The 21384-nt window shown below is 48.8% G+C and overlaps 2 protein-coding genes across 15 annotated transcripts in view; both read right to left on the bottom strand.

The window, feature by feature from the left end:
• The window catches only part of ARMC8 (armadillo repeat containing 8), a 62261-nt gene extending 56522 nt beyond the window's left edge, over positions 1–5739 (bottom strand). For 2 of the 14 annotated variants that reach the window (XM_085587002.1, XM_021537171.3), the window contains exons 1-3: positions 5544–5684; positions 3617–3693; positions 2445–2517 (exon numbers count right to left, since the gene is read on the bottom strand). In XM_085587002.1, the coding sequence (XP_085443128.1) occupies positions 2445–2517; positions 3617–3668 (125 nt within the window). In that variant the 5' untranslated portion in view covers positions 3669–3693; positions 5544–5684. Of the gene's footprint in view, positions 1–2444; positions 2518–3616; positions 3694–5543 lie in introns of those variants that run through there. The other 12 variants (XM_085587006.1, XM_085587004.1, XM_085587003.1 and 9 more) reach the window with 12 other exon arrangements.
• A 1278-nt stretch (positions 5740–7017) lies between these two features.
• On the bottom strand, positions 7018–14527 carry DBR1 (debranching RNA lariats 1). Its single transcript, XM_021537168.4, has 8 exons — positions 14316–14527; positions 14109–14233; positions 13931–14011; positions 12833–12918; positions 12217–12441; positions 11320–11400; positions 10025–10170; positions 7018–9530 (listed from the first exon to the last, which is right to left on the bottom strand). The coding sequence occupies exons 1-8, from the start codon at positions 14510–14512 to the stop codon at positions 8855–8857; spliced, it is 1617 nt and encodes a 538-aa protein (XP_021392843.1). The 5' UTR covers positions 14513–14527; the 3' UTR covers positions 7018–8854.
• Positions 14528–21384: the final 6857 nt, after the last annotated feature.

A 21384-nucleotide genomic window follows, 5' to 3' on the forward strand; every position in this document is an offset into this window, starting at 1 on the left:
TGTGTGAACATTGCACTGATGATCCCTCCAACAGTCATAGTATTACACAGCCATCTAAACCCGTGCCTGGAACATTTATTATAGACCCAAACTACAAAAAGGAAGTAGCTGGATGCAAAACACACTGTGTGAGGACCATGTGCCATTTCTGTAAGATGTTTCTTTCACTGTACTGAGAAATAAAATGCTCACACAAGGTTGGAAAATGCTGATCTACTAATTCCTGCTGGCCATAAAGGACAGGGACAGCAGTAGCACAGGAATTTTCAGTGCAACACAAAGATGGTAATTTACAAGTCCTGAAGGATGACACACTCTGACTGCTGAGGAATAGCCTCATGAGAAACAGCTGGGACCTTGAGCAAGCCAGGCTTGTCAGAAACCCAGCCTTGAGGTGGGATTACAGATTTCTCTGTAAAATGATAGATTGTAACTTTGAAGGCACCAGGCTAAATGTAATCATAATAAGATGTCTCTCAAAGAAGCCCACGACCAGCAAGAAAGTTAGAGAATAAAACCAGGTATCAGTCTTGCATCTGAACAATACGGTCCTGAGCTTAATAGCAGGTGAAAAGAAAATGACAGTCTAAGGATCACAACCCAGAAATGCTTTTAAAAAAATAAATAAATACTGCAAAGCACAAGACGATGCTGCAGGAACAATCTTGGGACAAATGAAGCTCTCATAAAAGCACAGAAATTTACAGAACCACTTCCGTTCCTCTGCCAATAACAGCAAAACATTGAAGAGAACCTCAGAGAGACCACAGCATTTAATGCACTGCAGTATCTGTGCGAGGCAATGTATGCACTACCAACAAGCTGCACTCAAGAGCTGCACACCTGACATCAGTGCTGACCTTGCAGAATGCACTCTGAGCACACTGGAAAAACCTGAGCTATACAACAGCAAGAGGAAAGGGTCACAGGAGCACCTATGGAGACACAAAGCAAACCTGTAAAGATCTCTCAAGCATAAGCACAGCCACAATTTGGAGTCCATGAAGGGAACTACTATATTAACCTTACTCATCTACAAAGACAGTAAGTGGGTATGGAGATGGGCTCTGAACACCTTAGTGCACTACCAGGTACAGTAAAAAAGGCAGTAGTCATCTCAACTTCTCAAATCCTGAACAGAAATTCAGGATTTCGGGGCAGGTACAACTCTCCCCTTCCTACCCACTATCCATACCCAGATGTGCAGGACAAAAATTATGTGAAGAGAAGTTCTGCAGGAAACTTGGCATTTTGAAATAAGATCAATAGATCCACATGCAGCAGTAATGGACAACAAGGAAATGGTTTCCGTTTTCCCAGTAGAAGGAAAAGAAAAAAGCTCTTAACCAGGTAGAGCTTTATAGTCTCGATGAAGAAAACTGAACACCAACTCTATGAAAATTCATGGGAAAGCAGGGGAAAAAAAGGAGATTTTAATCATTTAAATGCTTTCAGAATATGTAATTAAAGCTTTCTCAAGTTACAAGATGAAAACTGGACTGGCATGATTTTCAAGTTCAAGAAGCATTTAGGCACATTCTACCTTTATCAAAGTTCATTCAGAAGTTGGGTTTCATTAAAATTACAAGGATGCAATGAAAAAAACCCCAAGCCCAAGTTATTCATTCAAGCATACAAAAAACAGGACTATCATAACTGAAGACAATCGGCAGAAACAAAGCCTCTTACAACAGCCCATTTTCTGATCCTTGATATTCATACAGTTCCATCAATCAAAATAAAAATCTAGGTCATCAGTATTTCCAGCCAGGATGCAGGGAAAAAACAGCACATCTTAGGAAACAAAGAACTTCTGCAAAGGATGCAACATATCTGGTAAAGCTTCTGACAGACTCTTCTGGAAAAACTTTAATCCTTTCCTACTCCACCCCAAATACCAGATCATTCTAACTTCAACATCTCTGCATATACCCTGAAATCAAAGAAAGAAGGACAAAGCAGTATTTTCCTGCCCAAAAAGAATTCTGGACTGACAGAAATTTTTAATATATACACTACTCTAAATTCCATCTTTTATATAAATTTTTGTATTCTTTCATATTCGTATTCTTTTTATATAATTTTTTTTTATAAATTGGACTATCAAACACCCACCCACCAATATTTCAAAATCAAATCTGCCACAAAGGACTGGCTCAGAGTCAGTAAAGATGCTCTCACAATTGAGATTGGAGCCAGAGCATCACAAATACAGTTTTACCATCCAAATCTGCCCTGTGAGAGATTTTGTAAAATAAATTGGTATTTTCTTGTCTCTAAATACAAGAAAAGAATCTCAGCATAGAATCCACTGACACCCACGGACAAGATGAAGAATTTCAGATGCTACTCAAGACAAAGATACTGCCTAAAACTCCTGTTTCTGGGAGATCAGTTATACTGCAAAAGATTAATAACATATCAAAAGATAGGGAAGGGATTACCAAGGGTTGCGGGCTCCAGTCCTTTGAAAAGGAAGGAGAGCAGGGATGGAGCACCAGCCATGTCTCAGAGCATCTGCCAGGGAGAAAAGAGGGGCTAAGTCACCCCACTGGGACTGGATGAGACACATCCTTCCCCAGGACCATCCCACCACCCTTATGAGGAGGGGACCACAAAGGCCAAGGGGTGGAAGCAAAACCCTTGAGCAGAGTTAAGAACCTGCACATAGTTACAGCAGTAAGTTCTTATACCGCTGTGGGGGTATTCCAACCAAGAAAACTTCCAGGACACTTTTACCTAGACTGGGTTCTTCATGTATTTTAAAGGGACACTGACATGTTGCCCCTGGACATTTGGACTAAGATGTCCTGTCCCCCATTCACTACTGGGGAACACCTCAGGTCATGCTAAGCAACACAGCCAACATTCTTATTCCTCTGATTTCTCCTGGTGTTTTAATAGACAGCCATAGCCAGCAAGCTACTGGTAAGCCCAGAAAGATCTGGTTTCACCACCAAAGTCAGTCCTGGGCAAGGTCTCATTTCCCACTTTGCTGGAAAAGCGATTCTAGTGGAAAGCTCGTGGCCTAAGAACAGCAAGGGAACATCCAGAGCTTTGCAACACTTTCACTCCTGCTCCTTGACTCACTCTCTCAGTTCCTACCCTGAGAAGTACTGAAATATAACTTGCATCCAAATTCAGTTCCATGGAAGCATTCTCTTGCAGCTTGCAGTTCCCATAGGGAGACAGAAGCCAAGCACTAAAAAAGTCAAAGCCAACACGCAGGCATGGCAGCAGGGGAAAGAGTAAGAGGCAGGTACACTGACTTGGCAGTGCAGCAAGAAAAAAGTCTCAACAGACCTGGAAGAGGAGCAAAACATGGCCAAAAGGCAGAAATAAATTTGAAAAAAAAAAATTCAGTGCTCACAGAATGTTTACCCTCATTTCTGGCAACTGGGAGGCAGTGTTATGAACCATATGCACTACAGAGTGAGAGACTATATCAATACTATCTCTATATCAATACTGACATATTTATATTAAGATTTGCCAACTACATTTCTCAAAAAAAAAACATAGGAAGAGCTCCTTGCCCTTGACCTGTCACTCTAGTGGGATCAAATACACCTGGCCTATGCATAACCAAGAGCCCAAGAGTGTTTCAATGACTTACATGACACCTTGCAGGACTTTTTGGGGATCGAGATCAAACAATCTATCGACATAGTGGCGGCTACTGGCTGTGACCTCCTGCAGAGAGAGAGCAAACAATTGCAATCGTTTATATCAATCCATACAATGGCTTATGTAGCAGCAAGTGTACAAAACTTCCCAGGCAAGAGGCAGGGAACCTGCAGAATTATATTTAAACGTGCAGTGTATTACTGTTGGGCAACATGACACAAACACAACCCTGTGTTCAAATGTAACCTAGAGAAGATGAGGTGCTTAATGTAGATAACAACATGGTAAGTGCCAAAGCAAGTTAACAGAGAACTATTTATGAACTACAGTAATTAGCACTACCTTGAATCACAATTTTATTATGTTTAATTACTATATAGAATAAAAATTAATTCCTGGAATAAAAAGTTTCAAAGAGCAGTTAATGCTGCTCAAGACCCACAAATAAGCTCTCCAAAAGAAGGAAGCTCATAACAAGACATTTTTCTGTAACTTACTTTGTCACAACATACCTACATTTCAGATCCTGTGCCACAGACCTTCAATGAGACAGCAGCACAGTACTCCCCACAACATTCTCATAGTGCTGTACAAGACAAAGAGAATTCCCTTCTCGGCAACAGGACCATGCTTGTAAGCTCCACACTTATGCACCACTGATTAGTTATTCCTTTTGAGAAGATCCAAAGTCGGAGATGGCAAGCATTCCAAAATACAAGGGTGGGAAAGGGGAAGGGAATTTTCCCTACAGGTTCTCAAGAACACTTGCCAGGATGTGTTGCCATTATCTCACTTTTCTTTTTTTTTTTTTTTTTTTTGCCAGCTCTCTTTTCATTAAGCTTTGCCCATTTTTTCCTTATGAGTTTTCCTTGAGAAAAACTCTAAGAGTTGAAAACTCTTCTTCGCTTTAGCAAGTATCTGCTATGGGGCTGAATCTACTCCTGCTTCCCCACCCCGATGTCAAGAGACACCAGCAGCTTCTTGCCTGTGGTCTCACATCACAGAGAAGAATCATCTAGAGGCAGCAGGACTCCTTTGTCTCCAGGAACACTATTAAATTATGCCACGTAAGTTCTACAGATACACTTCCACCATGTAACCAAAGACAGTATTTTTGAGAATAGCAATACACTTCTAGCTATCTGACCTACGTATTTACATGTAAAACTCTTCTAGACTTCAGAGAACCCGTAGCTTTCTGTTTCTAAAATATGCTGGCTTCCACCCCATCAGCTACGAAGTCTGCAACATGTAGAAGTGTATTCAAGTGCAAGGCAGTTCCCCCCCCAAAAAAAAAAAAAAAAAAAGAATTTACCAGCTCTCTTAACCAACACGAGTTTTTCAGGAAACAGAAGGGAAAGCGCCAACCCTCTGCTCCTGCGGCAGCGCCCGGGCTGCACCTTTTGCATCGCTACTCCCAGCCCCGTGCGATGCAGCAGGACCGCCGTGCGCCCTGGGCCGTCCCCCGGGAAGGGAGGGTGGCTGTCACAGGCTCCCCCAGCACGGCGGCTCCTCCCTGCCGCAGGAGCCGGGACGCCGCGAGGAGCGAGCCCCGGCCCCGGCACAGCCCCCGACCCGAGCGCACCCGGGAGCCCTGCCCCGCTCCGCAGCCCCCCGGAAGGGCAGCCGGGCCCTCCGCGTGCCGAGCAGCGGCTCCCGCGGCCGGGAGCCCGAGCCGGCAGCGGCGAACGACACGTCCAGAGCGCCGGTGCCTCCGCGGCCGCGGCACGGGCTCCTCGTAGGGGGAAAACCAGCGCCGGGATAAGTTGCGGCGCGGGGGACAGAGGGAAGGAGAGCGGCCCCGCCGCCCGCACCGCCCCCGCTCCCGGCGCAGCCCCAGGGCCGCTCCCGGCGCCGCCGGACAGCGGGGCCCAGCGGGGGCCAAGGTCAGGCGGGGCCCGGCCCGCGGCACTCACCGAGAGGACGCTCATGCGGAGCGGCGCCTCCAGCACGCACGCCATCTTGGCGGAGCGCTCCGGCACCGGCGGCGCCTCAGGCCGGCGGGCGCGGGCTCATGGCGGGCGCGCGGCGGGCGGGGGCCGGGGGTAGCGGGGCGGGCCCAGCGAACCGGCCGGCGCCGAACCCCCGCTGCCGCCCCACCGCGCCTGCGCCGCCGCGCGCCGCCCGCGTGCGGAACGGCGCCCGCCGTGCGCACGCGCGGGGCAGGGCGCGGCCTTCCCGGGACGCGGAGAGTGACGGCCCGAGCCGAGCGGAGCCGAGCGGAGCCGAGCCCAGCCCGAGCAGATCCGAACCGAAACGAGCCCCAGCCCGCCCTTTCCTCCAAGCCTCACTGCACAGATGCGGTTTGGGTTCCTTTAGTTTGTCACTGCTTTTGTTACCCAGCATTGATTTGTTTGGTTTTGCATTTTTCACAGAAAACATCCCGAACAACCCAGGAGTTCACTAAGATGTGCTACAGGGTCTGTAAGATCTGCTATTTTTTTATTAGCCTCACTGTATTACACAGCCTGAGGCATGGGCACACTGACTCTACCCACCCTGAAGTCAGAACTAAATGGGAGGATGGTAAAGCTAGAAAAAGATAGCACAAACATCACAACTCGAGTTCATACCTCTCAACCTATGCCCTACCCAGGAAAACAGGCGTTTGGCAGCTGCTAGAGACTGCACAGGATAACGGGAGTACAGTAAACATACCTTAGGATGCAGTCACGAGGTGACTTTAATAGGTTTAATTTAAAAATACTCCATTATGAAATAAGGCTATACCTCTTTGCTGTTTTTCTCTGAGCAGACTGATTACATGCTGTGAAAAAAACCTTTGTGCTGGCTTGGGATGAAACAGGCGAATACTTTTCTCAAGCATTAATAACAGCAAAACCAGTTTCAGACTAAGTACACTCAATGAAAACACTGCAATACAAGGGTTGTACAGAGAAACGTTTTCTAGAGGTTTCACATCAAAATATCAGAAGTTTTCAGAGAGACTAAATCTTTTTAAAGAAGACTGGAGACTCTGGGTCTTAAAAGCCAATTTAAACTTGTCAGCATTCCCTAGTTTTCCTTTTTGAAGTATCTGGCCTTTACTGGAGAAGCTCAGCACTTCTAGTGAATCCTCCATACAGCACAGAATCCTGCCAACATGGAAAATCCATAATGGATGAAAGCAAGGTAGGGGAGGACACTTTTGCAAAATGCAAAGAGGGTGTAAACAGCTGCAGGAAAGGGCACAGCAACTCCAGAGGTCAGACATGATTCACACTGAAAAAACATTTATGTTCACTGTGTTTACCAGCTGCAATCTGCTCAATGGATGCTGAAATACTTTATTAAAAAATCTTTAAAGGTTCAAAAATCAGTATTGTGTCTTGCCTAAGTCTCCTGCCTTCTAGAAACACATTTATCAGAAGAGGCGTGGGGAGGCATGGGACAACATAGGACTGAAATTTATTTTAAAAACAAAAGGAATCAGACTGAAAAGTCTGTTACATGCAAGATACATCCTCTATTCCTGCGCAGGGACCCTGAGAACTCAATGCCATGCTTAGGTTCCTTGGGAGGCTTTTCAAATCCGTAACAGAATTTATATTTAAAATGCTTTATTTCCATTATAGTGTTCAAATCATGAGGCATAACTAAGATTTTACCACTGCAGACCCAGGACCCTTAAAGAAATTCGTCTGCTTCAATAACTTACCTGACAGTTCACTGCTATTTAAAATACCCTAACTGTTACACCCGGGTTACTCCCAGTTTCTCCTCATACCTCAGCACAGCTCTTTGGTGCTGTTCTGACAGATGAGCTGTTAATTCAACTGTTGAGAGCATTAATTACGCCCTTTCCTAGCCCTTGAATACTTAACTTAGTTTTTGTTGTGAACTGCTTGACAGAAGAGGAAGCAAGATGAACCCCAGATCATGGAAATGATTTAAAGACACAATTCCTGACCCTGATATACAATTCACACTCATATGCATTTCACTCACTGCTCCCTGTCCAGTTCCCTGTTCCTGTCAGGATGATTTCTTCTTCTCAGTTCCTGTGCCTTGGAGGAGGAAAAGGACAGGAGCTACTTCTGCTCTTGGGGCAGCACAGCCGTAAGGAACTCCATCTAAGAATTCCATCTGTCAGGAAGGCTAATGAGTCTAATGGCATATGCTTGAAAACATTGCCATTTTCATTAATTAACTCAGTTTTATCCCCATCGCCTCTTAGGCCAAAGGAGTGCCATTTACTAATAATTCAGGGCAAAAAAAAAAAAAAAAAAGAGGGTGTCTATTCTGGCAGCTCCTGTTCTCCCTCAGCTGAAGATTACAAAGGTGCTTTGGAAGATTCCAAATCCAGTTTTAAGAGTTCAGCAAGTTACAGCTACTGAAATGACAAGAGAAAAGTGACCCTAATGATAATGGGAGGCGTTACTGTATCAGACAACTTATACTCCCACCACCTTGTATGAACACAAAACACAGCCCTAATTAGTCAGAGTTGAGATAATGGTGGTGTCCACATTTAGGAAGCTGTCCTTCCTAACTACTTCCGTTTTAAGACATTGTTCTCAAATTTTAAGAAAGAGAACGAAAATGAGTTTTAAGAACAGAGATGCACCCTTCCATGGTCCCCATAAAACCATAATTCTCCAAATCAAGACTTGGTTTGCTATCAAAACTGTAATTAAAAGCCAATCCTGGACAAGACATATTGTTTTGTTTATGACCAAGGATTTTTTCTGTGGCATTACTATTACCAGAAACAAAAATCTTCATTCTTCTATTGCTGTTTTGTTATCATGGGAATTCTATTTTCAAATTTCATTCATAGGGTTATTGCATATGCTACTTTGTATTAATAGTTCAGTATAAAACAAGATAAAAGCAATAAAATAAAATCATTCAGTCTTGTAAATCAGACATCCTCTCGCTTGGACTGAAACTATAGTTTAAGAGTTCATGTTAAACAAGCATGGTGAGTCTAGTTCAGCCGAAGATATGGAGTATACACCATACACCAAGAACTGAAGCAAAATCAAGGATATATGAGCTTTACATCCTTTGCAAAAGTACTTTGTTGGAAAAGTCTCAGCTTCTTTCTATGATGTCTATTCTGTGTAAATCACCTTCCCTGTGAGAAGTACATCTAGCCTCTGAATTTAGGAAAGTAACATGACTAAGATCACGTGACATTAAAAGCACGCGTAGTTCAGTACAATTCTCACCACCTTTCCACAGAAAGGCTGGGAGAGAATTTAGTTACACACCCTCTGAAGTACTAATCTGTTTTATCTTCATCCTCTGCAGCATAGATAGCTTGGTTCCTTCTCTTGATTTTTTTAACACCACTGTTCCCGTTCTCATCACCACCAATGCGCTTTAACGACCTCTCAGTGGAGCTCTTTTCCTCCCCCTGCTTGCTCCCACCAGACTTCTCCAGTTCCTCGTTGTTGGAGTCCATGGCATCGTCAGATGACACCACCATGGAGTCTGGCATGATCCGGATGTCAGAGAAGCTCGTAGAGAACTCAGGAGGGTGATCAGGGGAGGGATCTACAGAACACGTACTCAAGTCTTCATCGCCACCTTCTTCATCCAGCATTATTTCATCCGGATTAAAGGATGAGAGGCCAGAATTATCTGTATTGTATTCACTGGGCTCCTCTGCTGACCCAGTACTGTCCATCTCCTCTTCCTCCTCCTCTTCACATTCACCTCGTCCTGAGCTCTCTTCTTTAGCCTGCTGGATCCTGTCATTGATGTCAGTGAGGCCAAACTGGGCACAGAACTCAGTAGTCTGTGGATTGATGGTATGAACTGGCTCCATGTTTTTTTGGGGCTTGCTGGGATCGTAGCAAGCAGCTGTCAATGTGAAGTTGCAAGGAATTTTGAGGTCATGGTTCAGCTCTTCTAGCACCTCTTTAATGGCTTCTTCTGTCACACTGTAATCCCACCTAAACAAGTGCATAAAGTTTAAACAAGTGTAGCAAGTCAAAAGGTACTGCTTGTTCCCACCACACAGTGCAACCTTCAAAGATGGATTATAAAATCTTTTACAACAGACACTTTATTCTGCAAGTGCTTTTCCAGGAAGGTTTTCATTCTCTTTTGGTCAGTACTGAGACGCCCTTCTCCCCACCAAGGATTAGTGTATTATGTTAACCCATGTCCATAAACCAGCCTGATTTTCAGCCTCATGGTATAGTTTTATCCTTCAAATGCTGGTTATCTAAGTTTGCAAAACAAAACTTCCCAGGTCGAAGAGTAAAAAAGTTGTATGCTTTAGACTAAATCTTTTATCAACATCCCCTTTTCTTCCCAAGGCATTTACCAAGTCCTGCAGGCATTACAGGCTGCAGAACAGAAACACAAGTCCCATATAACTTTACTTCCAGTCCAGAAAAAACAATCAAACCACACTTTCATCTCTGTTTTGCAGACAACTTACTTGGCATGGAGACCATTGTTTTCAGGCATATTCCAGGAGCTCTGGGTCACATTAACAAGACTGTTGGTGGCCTTGAGGATTGCAATCCACTCGGCATCATACTCCAGCGAGTCGCCTGCATTGGGATCATGCTCCACATCTATTATCTACTTACAAACACACAGAAAACAGATGAAGTGAGTTATTTCTCTTGACACCAGAATCTGATTAAAGTTTCACTGTACAGAGTTTTAATGAAGTTTAAGGTACATTGAACTAGTGGTATCAACCAAACAAATCCTCTCAAGCCAGCCCCTCATGAAGGGCTAACAAAGGACAATAACAGTAAAAAAGGCATTTCTAAATTTCAGCTTAGAGCAATTAAAAAGCAGAACACACTCTCTCCCTTACTGCCAGCAACTGGACAATGATGGAACTTAGAATTTGCCTGCTTCTAAATTCATGCTGCCTTCTGTTGGAGGGCAGGATTTTTTTTCTTTTTTTTTTTTTTCAGTTTATCATCAGGAATTTTTCTCCCATTTGTTATCTAAGAGATCAGAACAACAGATACTTAAGAGAAAAAAGATGTGGCCAAGACAAGGGAGGGTATGTAGTTTGCTACATCTCTTAGGTGGGGGGGTTTCTCTTGGGAAAGGCAGAGATACTGCCAGTTTTTGGCTGGGGGTGAGGAGCTGGGGTCGGCCCTTGCTCACTCTCAGGATCAGAGGTGAGACAGTTGTGGTCTTGGTGCCAGGCTGCTGCTACAGGGAGAATTCGCTGCCACTGTGGAGCTCTGTCCTTCACTGCTTCTCCTTACTGTGTGTGAGCTCAGCTCAGCAGAGTGGCCGTGGGACTGGGACCTTGTAAACGCCCAATCTCCCTGGGAAGGACTCCCACAATCTCCTTGGGGCCTCAGGGAAAAACTCCTCCTCACTCCAAGAGAGCATCTCCCAGCTGCTTTCAGGAGCCCGGCTGCCACTGCACAGCCCTGACCATTTTCTGCCACTGCATTTGAAAAACACGCTGTCAGCAGCCCACTCTCACAATAATTTATTTTAGACTCATCCATTGGAGTCAGGTACTTGTTCTAAGCTGGATGGAAATGGTAGGATTAAGGAAACACTGCACCTACACAACATGGTCTGCCTAGTTCAGGACAAAATCCTACAAAGACTATTCCATACACCCAGCATTCCTAGTTTCTTTAAAATTCCTCCACTTATCATCACTATTCTTCATCTTATACCTAAGAATAGCACTAGCAGTTCAAACAAATGAAATTCTTAAAGTGAAAACCTTCTACAAATGTTCATCACCTGCAGGAAGTCTCTGTGTGGCAAGCACTTATCCAGAGCCAGAAACTTGGTTGCTTTTGGTAACTCTTCTTTGGAGTTTGTCTAGGAAGCAAATGGTTAACACAATCATTAACACTTATGTGAAATTTGACCATTCTAAACAAGCTGTATAGACAGGTTTAAAGGGTTAATTTCTACAGAAAAATACTTTTTGAAATAGAAAATTAGCAGGGACAAAGAGAATGACAGACTTCACTGGGAGTCTAACAGGAAGCAGGATGCAGATATTAGCAAGATAAAGCAAGAGCTACATTTCAGCACTAACCAAGGAAGCTGAGCACATACAGCCTTGGAAAAGAAAAATTGAAATTTAATTGGAAACAGACTTGTCGAGTCTACAAGGTCTGGACTTACATTTTTATAGATAAATAACTTGCAAATAGGACTGGCACCACTTCAGAAATAACTGTTTCAGCTACAGACTGGTTTTTGGCTTAAACCTGGGCTACCAGACCTGCAAAACTGTACTACAGGGATCTTCCCACTGTCAGCTAACCATCCTCTTCAGTCACTCCCTTATCACCTTTTTTGAAGTTGCCTTCTTTTTCTCAGCTATTGTGAAGTTACCTACTTCCCCAACAGAGCAGAAGAGTGCTTTTCTATACAGTTAAATTAACGAATTTCAAGAACAATAGCTATTTCATGCTGTTCCTGAAGAAGATTAGGGATTTACACCCTTCATTTATAACACCTCTTTAGTTTACATAAAACAGTAATCCTAACACCACTTAATCTTTCATGGTTTTAACTGACCTTTAAGAACAAAAACCACTAAATTGCTTTTCTGGACATGATTACCTGAATGAGAATTCTAAAGTGTGCTTGGGACACAAACATTCATTTTCTGTCTCCCTTTACCTCGTGTTGCATGAAAGCTGCAAATTTAACGTGGAGATGTGCTGAGAACCAGTAGGTGGGTTTCAGGTGCTGCAGAAGCTCTGAAGCAGCAGGGCTTCCCAAAGTGTTGCTCTCCACTTCTTGACGGAAGAAGGATTTCATTTTGAGGAGTTGTTTCTTGTTTCCATAGTGATAGATGCTCCTTGGCCAGTCATGTGACATAAATATATCGATGGGACGTTTTAGCTGTCAGGCCAAAAAGCACATGGCATAAATACAACATATTTACAAAGGGGTTTGGAGATTACTTGAGGCAGCCAGCTGTGCTTTATACGGCCTTATAAAAGAGTTCATATCATCACCATAAGTCAGGCACTCAAAGGAAATCATAGATAGAGAGCAAGTCCTCTGCCCACAGTCAAAGGTATCTTCTTCCCCAGGAAACTTTTAAAAGCTTTATTTAAAAGGGATAATGGCTCAGCACAATATTCCTCCTCAAAGGACACACCCCTCAGATGTTCTGATCAACCTGTTAAAGCATGTTCAATATTCAGCATATGTGATCAGAGTAGCTTTAACTTTCTATTTCCAAATTAATGAAAATTACCCTTGTTTATAGAATGGGCTTTTCACTGACCTGTTTGAGTTTGAAGACTTCAATATTCCTCACGTGGTAAGCACTTCTGATGGTCTGCTGGTTGTATGGTGGGCACTCAAAGTGGCCTGAAATGTTGGAAAAAAGAATAGTTGTCTGAATCACTAGTTTCCTCTGACACAGCAGCTTTTTTGGGTCACACAGGCACCTAGAGTAACCCCAAATACAAGACTGTGATTTTTCATGATTGTTCAGAGCGCTGCCACCCACCATGAAACTACAGCTTAACAGGTTCAGCAGCAGCCTAAACATCCCAGTCACTGTCCAGAGGCACCACAGGCTCCGGAAGCACCAACATGTATCCTGACAAAGGGATGAGTTTCCAACTTTGCCTTAGGCCAAAACACATGAATGCCTAGCATAGCTCCTACATACTCTACAGAATTGACAGAAAAATTGCTGTTTTAGTTATTGCCTAAAGAATCTCATCTCCCTCATGCAATATTTAGGCATATAAAGTGCCCCCTTGATGACAGCAAATTGAATTAGCATTGGCAAGCATTACACAGAACCAAGTGTTCTAGAAAACTGATTCAGTACTTTGTAAAGCTTCTCTGAAGTTATTTGTTACTAAAGACAGCACAGTACAGTAACCACAGAGACCACTCTTTCAAGTGCTGAGATCAGAAAGAATAAACTATCTTCTACTCACTGACACGGGGTATCATCTGTGACACCCTTCCCAGGAAGAACTCTTGAATACACACCCACATAACCAGGAGGAACAAGATGTACTGGCCCTAAACTTCAGGGCAGGACAATACACTTATATAGTGTCACAGTTATAAACTGACTGTTTCACTCAAGGAAAACCAGTGTTGCACTGCACGCTGAAAGGACACTGCCATGGAAAAATATACGCTGTACCACAACACGCCAAAGGCGCCTTGCTTCCTGCTGTGGTTGCCGGGCAGCTACAGACTCATCTACCAACTCCAGAAAAATCCGTGTATTGAACCAAGGGCCGTTTCCACGCTAAGAGACGTTTCGGGGCTGAGCACAGCCAGACCCTCACACCAGGCTGCGGCCCCGGCTCCCCCCTCTCGGCTGCCCGCCCCGCCGGTCCCGCTGCCCCGGTACCTTTCCGGTAGTCGTGAGACTTGAAGATGCCCGAGATGCCGCCGATCCTCACGCCGCGGAACCGCACCACGCCCGCGTAACCTGCGGGACACGGGAGGGCGGTCACGGAGGGGCCGGGCAGGGCAGGGGCTGTGGGGGAAATCGCCGGGGGACCGGGACTGGAGCGGAGGGACCTTACCCAAGTAGTAGATGTTGGGCGCGACCCACCCGCCGTAAGGCAGCTCCTGCAGGTGGTTGGAAGCCTCGTGGTTGCCGCCGATGAACACGGTGAGCACCGGGGCTTTCTTCTCGCCCGAGTAGTACCTGCGGAGACACGGCAGCTGCTGGACCCGGCCAAGCCCGCGTGGGTCGGGTCGGGGGCCGGGGCCGGGCCGGCGGCGCTCACCGGTAAAAGGTCTGCATGTGCCGGTACTTGGCCGGTACGGCCATGCACCGCAGGTCCGCCTCGTTGCGCACGGCCTGGAAGTCCCCGCAGCAGAGCAGCAGGTCGGGCCGCACGTTGTGGCGGCGCTGAAGCAGCTCCAGCGTCTCGTACATCTTGTCCAGGGCGCCGTGGCAGCACCCGGCCACCGCCACCTTCATCGCCACCGCTGCACTGAGCGGCCGCCGCGCGCGCCTTTCGCGTCACCGCCGCGCGCGCCTTTCGCGTCACCGCCGCGCGCGCCTCTCGCGTCACCGCCGCGCGCGCCTCTCGCGTCACCTCCCGCGCTCCTCTGCCGCGCCTGCGCCGTGCGGGAGACGCGGCCCGGAGATCACGGGCCGCGGGGACACCGCGGGAGGGGAACCTGGGTCTGCCCCTTCATCGCCGCTGCCCACGGGCTGCCGAGAGCCCTGCCCGCGGGACCCTGCCCCCTGACCTCCGGTGGTCCCCTCCCGCCCTACCCGAGCAGGGAGCTCGGACCCGGTGACATCGGATGGTGCTTCCAGCCTTGCCCGTTCTTTACAGAAAGGGTGGCCAGGCATTGGAATGGGCTGCCCGGGGAGACGGTGGAGTCACCGTCCCTGGAGGTGTTCTGGAGCGAGTCCAGAGCAGAAAACGGAGCTGGGAAAGGGTCACCAGTCTGAGAGGAGGAGCTGGGGGAGCTCAACCTGAAGAAAAGGAGGCTCAGGGGGACCCTTCTTGCTCTCTACAACTCCCTGTTGACAGGAGGGTGCAGCCAGGGGGAGGTCGGGCTCTGGTCCCAGGGAACAGGGACAGGACAGGAGGACATGGCCTCAAGTTGCACCAGGAGAGGTTTAGGTTGGACGTCAGGAGGAATTCCTTCATGTAAACGGTGATTAGACACTGGAAAATGTTGGAAAATGGGCTGCCGAAGGAGGCGGTGAAGTCCCCATCCCTGGAGGTGTTTACGGAAAGACTTCACGTGGCACTCAGTGCCCTGGTCTGCTTGTAAAGTCGGGCATCGCCACAGGTTGAGCTCGATGATCTTAGGACGTCTTTTCCAGCCTTAGTGACTGACTTCATGATTCTGTAGCTGGCCAGTGGGACCTTCACTGTGGGCAGTAACAATGGCACAGCGATGAACACCACGGTCTGTAATAACTATCAGAAAGGCTCATCACACGCAGAGAATGGGGTTGTACAACGGGGCAGGAGCCCCTGCGGGGGTACCCGGGCTGCACCGGGAAGGCTGCACTGGGAGGGCTGCACAGGGAAGGCTGCACTGGGAGGGCTGCACAGGGAAGGCTGCACGGGGAAGGTTGCACTGGGAGGGCTGTCCGGCTCCCCCGGCACCACAGCACCCGCCGAGCACTGCCCGCACCTCCTCGGCCAGCCCAGTGGGGAGCAGCACAAGCTGTACTTATCCCTCACGCGTGGCTCACAGACCACAAAGTGATGGAGCAGCACGAGCAGTGGCTGTGCACCCTTCCACCTGGCGTTTGAGCGGATAAAACACCGAGTCGGGACCAGTTCAGCCTCAGGCAGGTGTGTTTTTAGCATAGCCAAAGCTCTGGCTTCTGTAACTTTGTAGCACACAGGGGCAGGAAGAGTCAGTGACAACACCAGGGCAAGCGCTTGTGAGGCGGGATGAGAAATCGCGGGGCTCTCCCCTTTTCCTCGCGGACTGACAGGCTCTTCTTTGGAAAGCACTGATTTCCTGCTTTGGAAGGACAGTGCATTGGATTGTAGGGTGGCTTTGCATTGTCACGTAGTAAAACTGCTCCAGACTTTTTCCACTTCAAGACTGGTTTGAAGGTTTTTTTAAGTCTTTGAACCAAATTGCAAGGACATAGTTAAGCATTAACTTCCTACTACTTCCCCCTGTAATCATGGAACCAAGTAGACATTCCTGTTCCCCCGTGGTAGCAAGAATTACATAATGGCCTCTCTTTTGATACTAAGAAAATATGAGTGTTGTCTCCTACATTTCATAATTTCACAGTGTTACATTACTCTGTGTACTTTGGGGCTCCTCCAAACCTAGCTGAAGTGAAGGGGAAAATTCCTCTGGTTTCCAAACTCCACAAGTCTCCAAGGGGAAAGCACACATGGGAGTGCTTTGGGTGCACTTGGCTCTTTCACTAACTTTGCTTAGACCTACCTGGAGTAGTGCGAGAACTCATCAGTCCAGCACCTCTCCTGGAAAAGCTTTTCAACCCTCTGTGGGAGAACAACAACCTCTTGTGTTTGCCATCTCTCAGAGTTCCTGAAAGGAAGGGGGTGAGAGACGAGAAAGGTCCATGAATCTCTGGAAGATACCACCTTAACCAGAGTACACCATCTCAAGGGGCTTCCTGAGATACCTGCCTACCCAAATTCATCCCCAGACAGGCAAGGTAAACTGATAATTGTATTTCCTGAGTGTGTTGGCTCGGGCTCATGTTTTATAATCCATGTGCCACTAATCCCAAGTGAACTGGTGCACAATAGAGTCTATAAAGTTGGGCTTCTTTTATGTCATAGTATTTTCTGTCACAGTATTTTAGTATTTTAGTACTTGTACAGTACTCATGATGCATCTCAATATCTGTAATTAAACTCAGTGTTCACTGAGCAAAACTGTTCTGACCTTTCCAGAGCACAAAGGGGATCAGCCATGCTGCTGTTTACAGGGTAAGTGGCAGCAAGTTAATGCTTAACTATGTTATTGTAATTTTGTTCAGTCCTTCAAGACTGTTTGAAAACCCATGTGACTGAAGCACAGTTCTCTTCCATCGCATGGATGAAGCATGCTTGGCCTTGGACTGGGTTTTGCAGTCATAGTCTCTTGCCCCAGTTGTGTCTCCAGCATGTGTCTCATGCCTGAATGTTCAGTCCTGCAGCAGAGGACCAAGTGCACATCCTGTCCTGCATGAATGGCCAGGGAACTGTGAGGCCAAGGAGGGAAAAGTCCCAACAAGCAAGCTCAGGTCAGTAGATTGTTTGAGTTGCCCTTTTGGATCTTACCTGCCTGCATTGAGCAGTAAATAATTTTTTTTTTTCCTGAGCTGACTGTGGTAGCTTAGTATCATGAAAGTAGTTTTTCTCTGCAGAGAAATTAAGAATAAAAGGCATCTGAAGGGGCTGTAGATGATGAGTTGCTTCCCTAATCTCTGAGAATGGAATGAGAAGAACTTTTGAAGACTTTTCTGTCAAGTGCTTCCTAGTGTTTTTAGAGTATACTAATAGGTTTCTAGCATGATTTACATATTACTAAAATGAAGAGGAACAGCAAAAGGGAGACATCTGTCCGACTTTTGAGGAGGGACAGCATGGCTGAGAAAGGAGGTACAGGAGAAATGCTGGGAGACAGTGTTTGTGAAGGAGAGGGAGATACACTGGTGTGCAAAAGACAAATCTGATGTGTTCCAGCTGAGATTTGGAGCTGCCCCTATAAGCTGTGAGAGCATGTGAGATGGCAGGTCGGCTTGTGTGTGCAGCTGAAGGGAGGGGCTGCTGCAACCAGACAAGACTAAAGCTCCCTTAGGTAAAGGCCCCACGGCTGGCCTGAATATCACATGGCTTACCTGCAGCTGTGTACAGGTGTCTTTGGGCATCTCCTCCCCTAGATCATGTCTGATGATTGCAACATGATCTGCAGTGCAGCAACACAGCTGCCATTGCAGGGCCTGTTCTGGGCTGTGGCGCTGCAGCTGCCTCCCTGTTCCAGCTGCACCAACACAGCTCTTTCCCTCTTAATTTGTACCTTTTGCCAGAGGACACTGCTTTGCTGGGGGGCACTACTGATAACCTCCAGCCAATGAGGGCTGGAAGCTGTCTGGAGGAAGAGATGAAGCAACCCTCAGTAAATTTGCAGAGGACACCAGGCTGGTTGGGAGTGTTGATCTGCTCAAGGGCAGGACGGCTCTGCAGAGAGACCTGGACAGACTCGATCAAAGGGCTGAGGACAGCAACATGAGGTTCAGTAAGTGCCACATCCTGCACTTTGGTCATGACAACCTCCTGCAGCTGCAGCCTGGGGCAGGGGTGGGTGGAGAGCTGCTCAGAAGAGGGGGACTCTTGGGGGCTTGTCGACAGCAACTGGATATGAGCCAGCAGTGCAGCCAAGAAGGCCAGTGGCATCCTGGCCTGTATCAAGGGCATTGTAACCAGTAGGACCAAGGAAGTCATTCCTCCCCTGTACTCAGCATTGGGGATGCTGCACTGCATTCAGTTTAGGGCCCTTCAGCTCCAAAAGGACATTGAGGGGCTGTAGCATATCCAGAGAAGGGCAACAAGGCTTGGGAAGGATCTAGAAAACATGCTCCATGAGGAACACCTGAGGGAGCTGCGTTTATTTATCTTTGAGAAGGCTCAGGGGAGACCTCCTCGCTGTGTACAACTCCTTGACAGGAGGCTGTAGTGAGGTGGGGCCAGTCTCTGCCGTGCGGGAGGAAATGGCCCCAAGGCAAGACAGGGGAGATTCAGATTAGCTATTAGAAAAAAAATTCACTGTTTGAGCGGCCAGGCATTGGAATAGGTTGCCAGGTAGGTGATGGAGTGCGTGGAGGTGTACAGGAGGCGTCTGGGTCTGGGTCTGGCGCTGGCTGATGTGGTTTAGTGGTTACAGTGGCAGTGCTGTCCACATGGTCGGACTGGATGATCTTGGAGGTCTCTTCCAACCTTGACGATTCCGTGATTCTATGAGGGCGTTGGTGCCGCTCCTGAGGGAAAAACAAAACCCGCCGCCCGGAGCCGGGAGAGCCGCAGGCGGGGCCGAGGGGCGGCCCGGGGGCGCTCCGAGGCGGGGCCGGGGGCGCTCCGAGGCGGGGCCGGGGGCGCTCCGAGGCGGGGCCGGGGGCGGCCCGGGGGCGCTCCGAGGCGGGGCCGGGGGCGCTCCGAGGCGGGCCCGGGGGCGCTCCGAGGCGGGCCCGGGGGGGCGGCCCGGGGGCGCTCCGAGGCGGGCCCGGGGGCGCTCCGAGGCGGGCCCGGGGGGGCGGCCCGGGGGCGCTCCGAGGCGGGCCCGGGGGGCGGCCCGGGGGCGCTCCGAGGCGGGGCCGGGGGCGCTCCGAGGCGGGGCCGGGGGCGCTCCGAGGCGGGCCCGGGGGCGGCCCGGGGGCGCTCCGAGGCGGGGCCGGGGGGCGGCCCGGGGGCGCTCCGAGGCGGGGCCGGGGGCGCTCCGAGGCGGGCCCGGGGGCGCTCCGAGGCGGGCCCGGGGGGGCGGCCCGGGGGCGCTCCGAGGCGGGCCCGGGGGGCGGCCCGGGGGCGCTCCGAGGCGGGGCCGGGGGCGCTCCGAGGCGGGCCCGGGGGCGGCCCGGGGGCGCTCCGAGGCGGGGCCGGGGGGCGGCCCGGGGGCGCTCCGAGGCGGGGCCGGGGGCGCTCCGAGGCGGGGCCGTCCCGCCCCCGGCGCTGGGCGGGCCCGGCCGTGCGGAAGGGGCGGCCGGGGCGGGCGGCGGAGCGCGCCCGGCGGCGGGAGCGGCGCTGGCCATGGGACGGGACGGGGCGCTGCCCCGGCGGGTACGTGCGGGGAGCGGCGGGGCCCGGGCCGGGGCTCGCCCTGTCTGGGGCGGTGGGTCGGTCCCGCGGGGCCCGGGGCTGTGTCTGCGGGTGAGGAGGCGGCGCGGGGGTCCCGGTGCGGGCGCTGGCGCGGGTCTGGCGGGGTGTGCCGAGGGCGGTGGGGGCCGGCAGTGCCGGCATCCGCGGGAGGCGATGCTCGCCCCGCACGGTTGGAGCACCGGGGCTCCGTGGTGTCCCGCTCGGGGCCGTGAGCTGTCCCCTGGGGCTTAGGCGTAGCAGGTTCTGAGCACGGCGTGTCCCCAGCCCGGGCTGGCCCGGAGGTGTTGGCTGTTAACTCCGGTGAGGCGTCCTCAGGCTGTTCTTTTTCTGTGACCACTTGCCCCAGTACCCTGGGACCTTCCATTATCTTCGCTGCAGCTGTGAATGAATACGTGGTCGTAAAAGCAGGATTCAGGTTTTTTTTTCCCCGATGTATTTCTTCATAAGCGAGAAAGGGAACGGCTTTGGCTACCAGACTTCTTGGTTCACGGGCAGATGAATTCGAGATTAAGCTGAGCATAAACTTGTGAAACTGAGTTTGAATAACGAGTGGAATGATTTATGAAGGAGGTGTTCCTGCCGGAGTAATTCTCTCTGCGGGTCATCAGACTGCGTTGGTCTCAAGTAATGTAAATATTTTTAAGCCTGCGACTAATTATATTAACTCTCTTTTTCCTGCTGAAGAAGGAAACCGTGGGAGGTATGCTGCTCTATTCTCCAGTCTTTGCAGCTGGGGAAGGATTCCACAGGCAGGTAGTCCCCCAAGCTGTTTGCTGTTTAAGTGCTGCCTGCAAGGCAGGGCATTTTTTTCTTGGTGATGGTCTCATGGCTTTAGCTCATATGTGGTGCCTGTTTCAGGCAATAACTCTTCCAAAAATTCAATAACCATTTCTTTAAGTCACCTTCTCTCTTGAATTTTTTCTTGTCAATCTCTCAAGCTTGGCAGGTCTGCTCTCTCAGGTTGTGTAGGGGGAGGTTATTTTAGTGAGAACTTTGAAGAGATTGTCAGTACTGTTAGATTTTATTATATAAAATTATGTGTTTAATGTCTGTTGGATTTTGAGAAACTGAAGCATGAGATAGTGGTGGGCTGTTTGGGTTTTTTCCTAGTATTTATATATCTGGAAAGGGTAACACTGTGTATCAGTTGCAACTGATTTATATTTGTCTGAAAATGAAAGAGAAAAGTCGAAGTTCCCTTGTGGCACATGGCCCATTTCCATTACCTAGACCTTTGCAACCACTGCCTCATCATATTATATTGTAGTTGTAATTTACACAGAGGTGCAATGTTAAAGGTAGCTGTGGGCAAAGCTCCTCAAATTACAGCTGACTGATGTGTGACGGCCAAACACTGCAGAGATTTTCTGGTAAAGCATCTATTTCATTTCCTTCAGCTGCAACCTGTGGAGCAGGTGATGAATAATGTGACTCAGGCAGTTCAGAAAGCTCTGTGCTGGAGCCCTGCGGTCTGACACTCATTGCTGGTAGCCCTGGAGGTATAAATATGATGCTGCATGGTGGAATTTGTTTTCCC

The sequence above is a fragment of the Lonchura striata genome, chromosome 9 (genome assembly GCF_050655825.1).
Source record: "Lonchura striata isolate lonStrDom1 chromosome 9, ASM5065582v1, whole genome shotgun sequence".
NCBI lineage: Eukaryota > Metazoa > Chordata > Aves > Passeriformes > Estrildidae > Lonchura > Lonchura striata.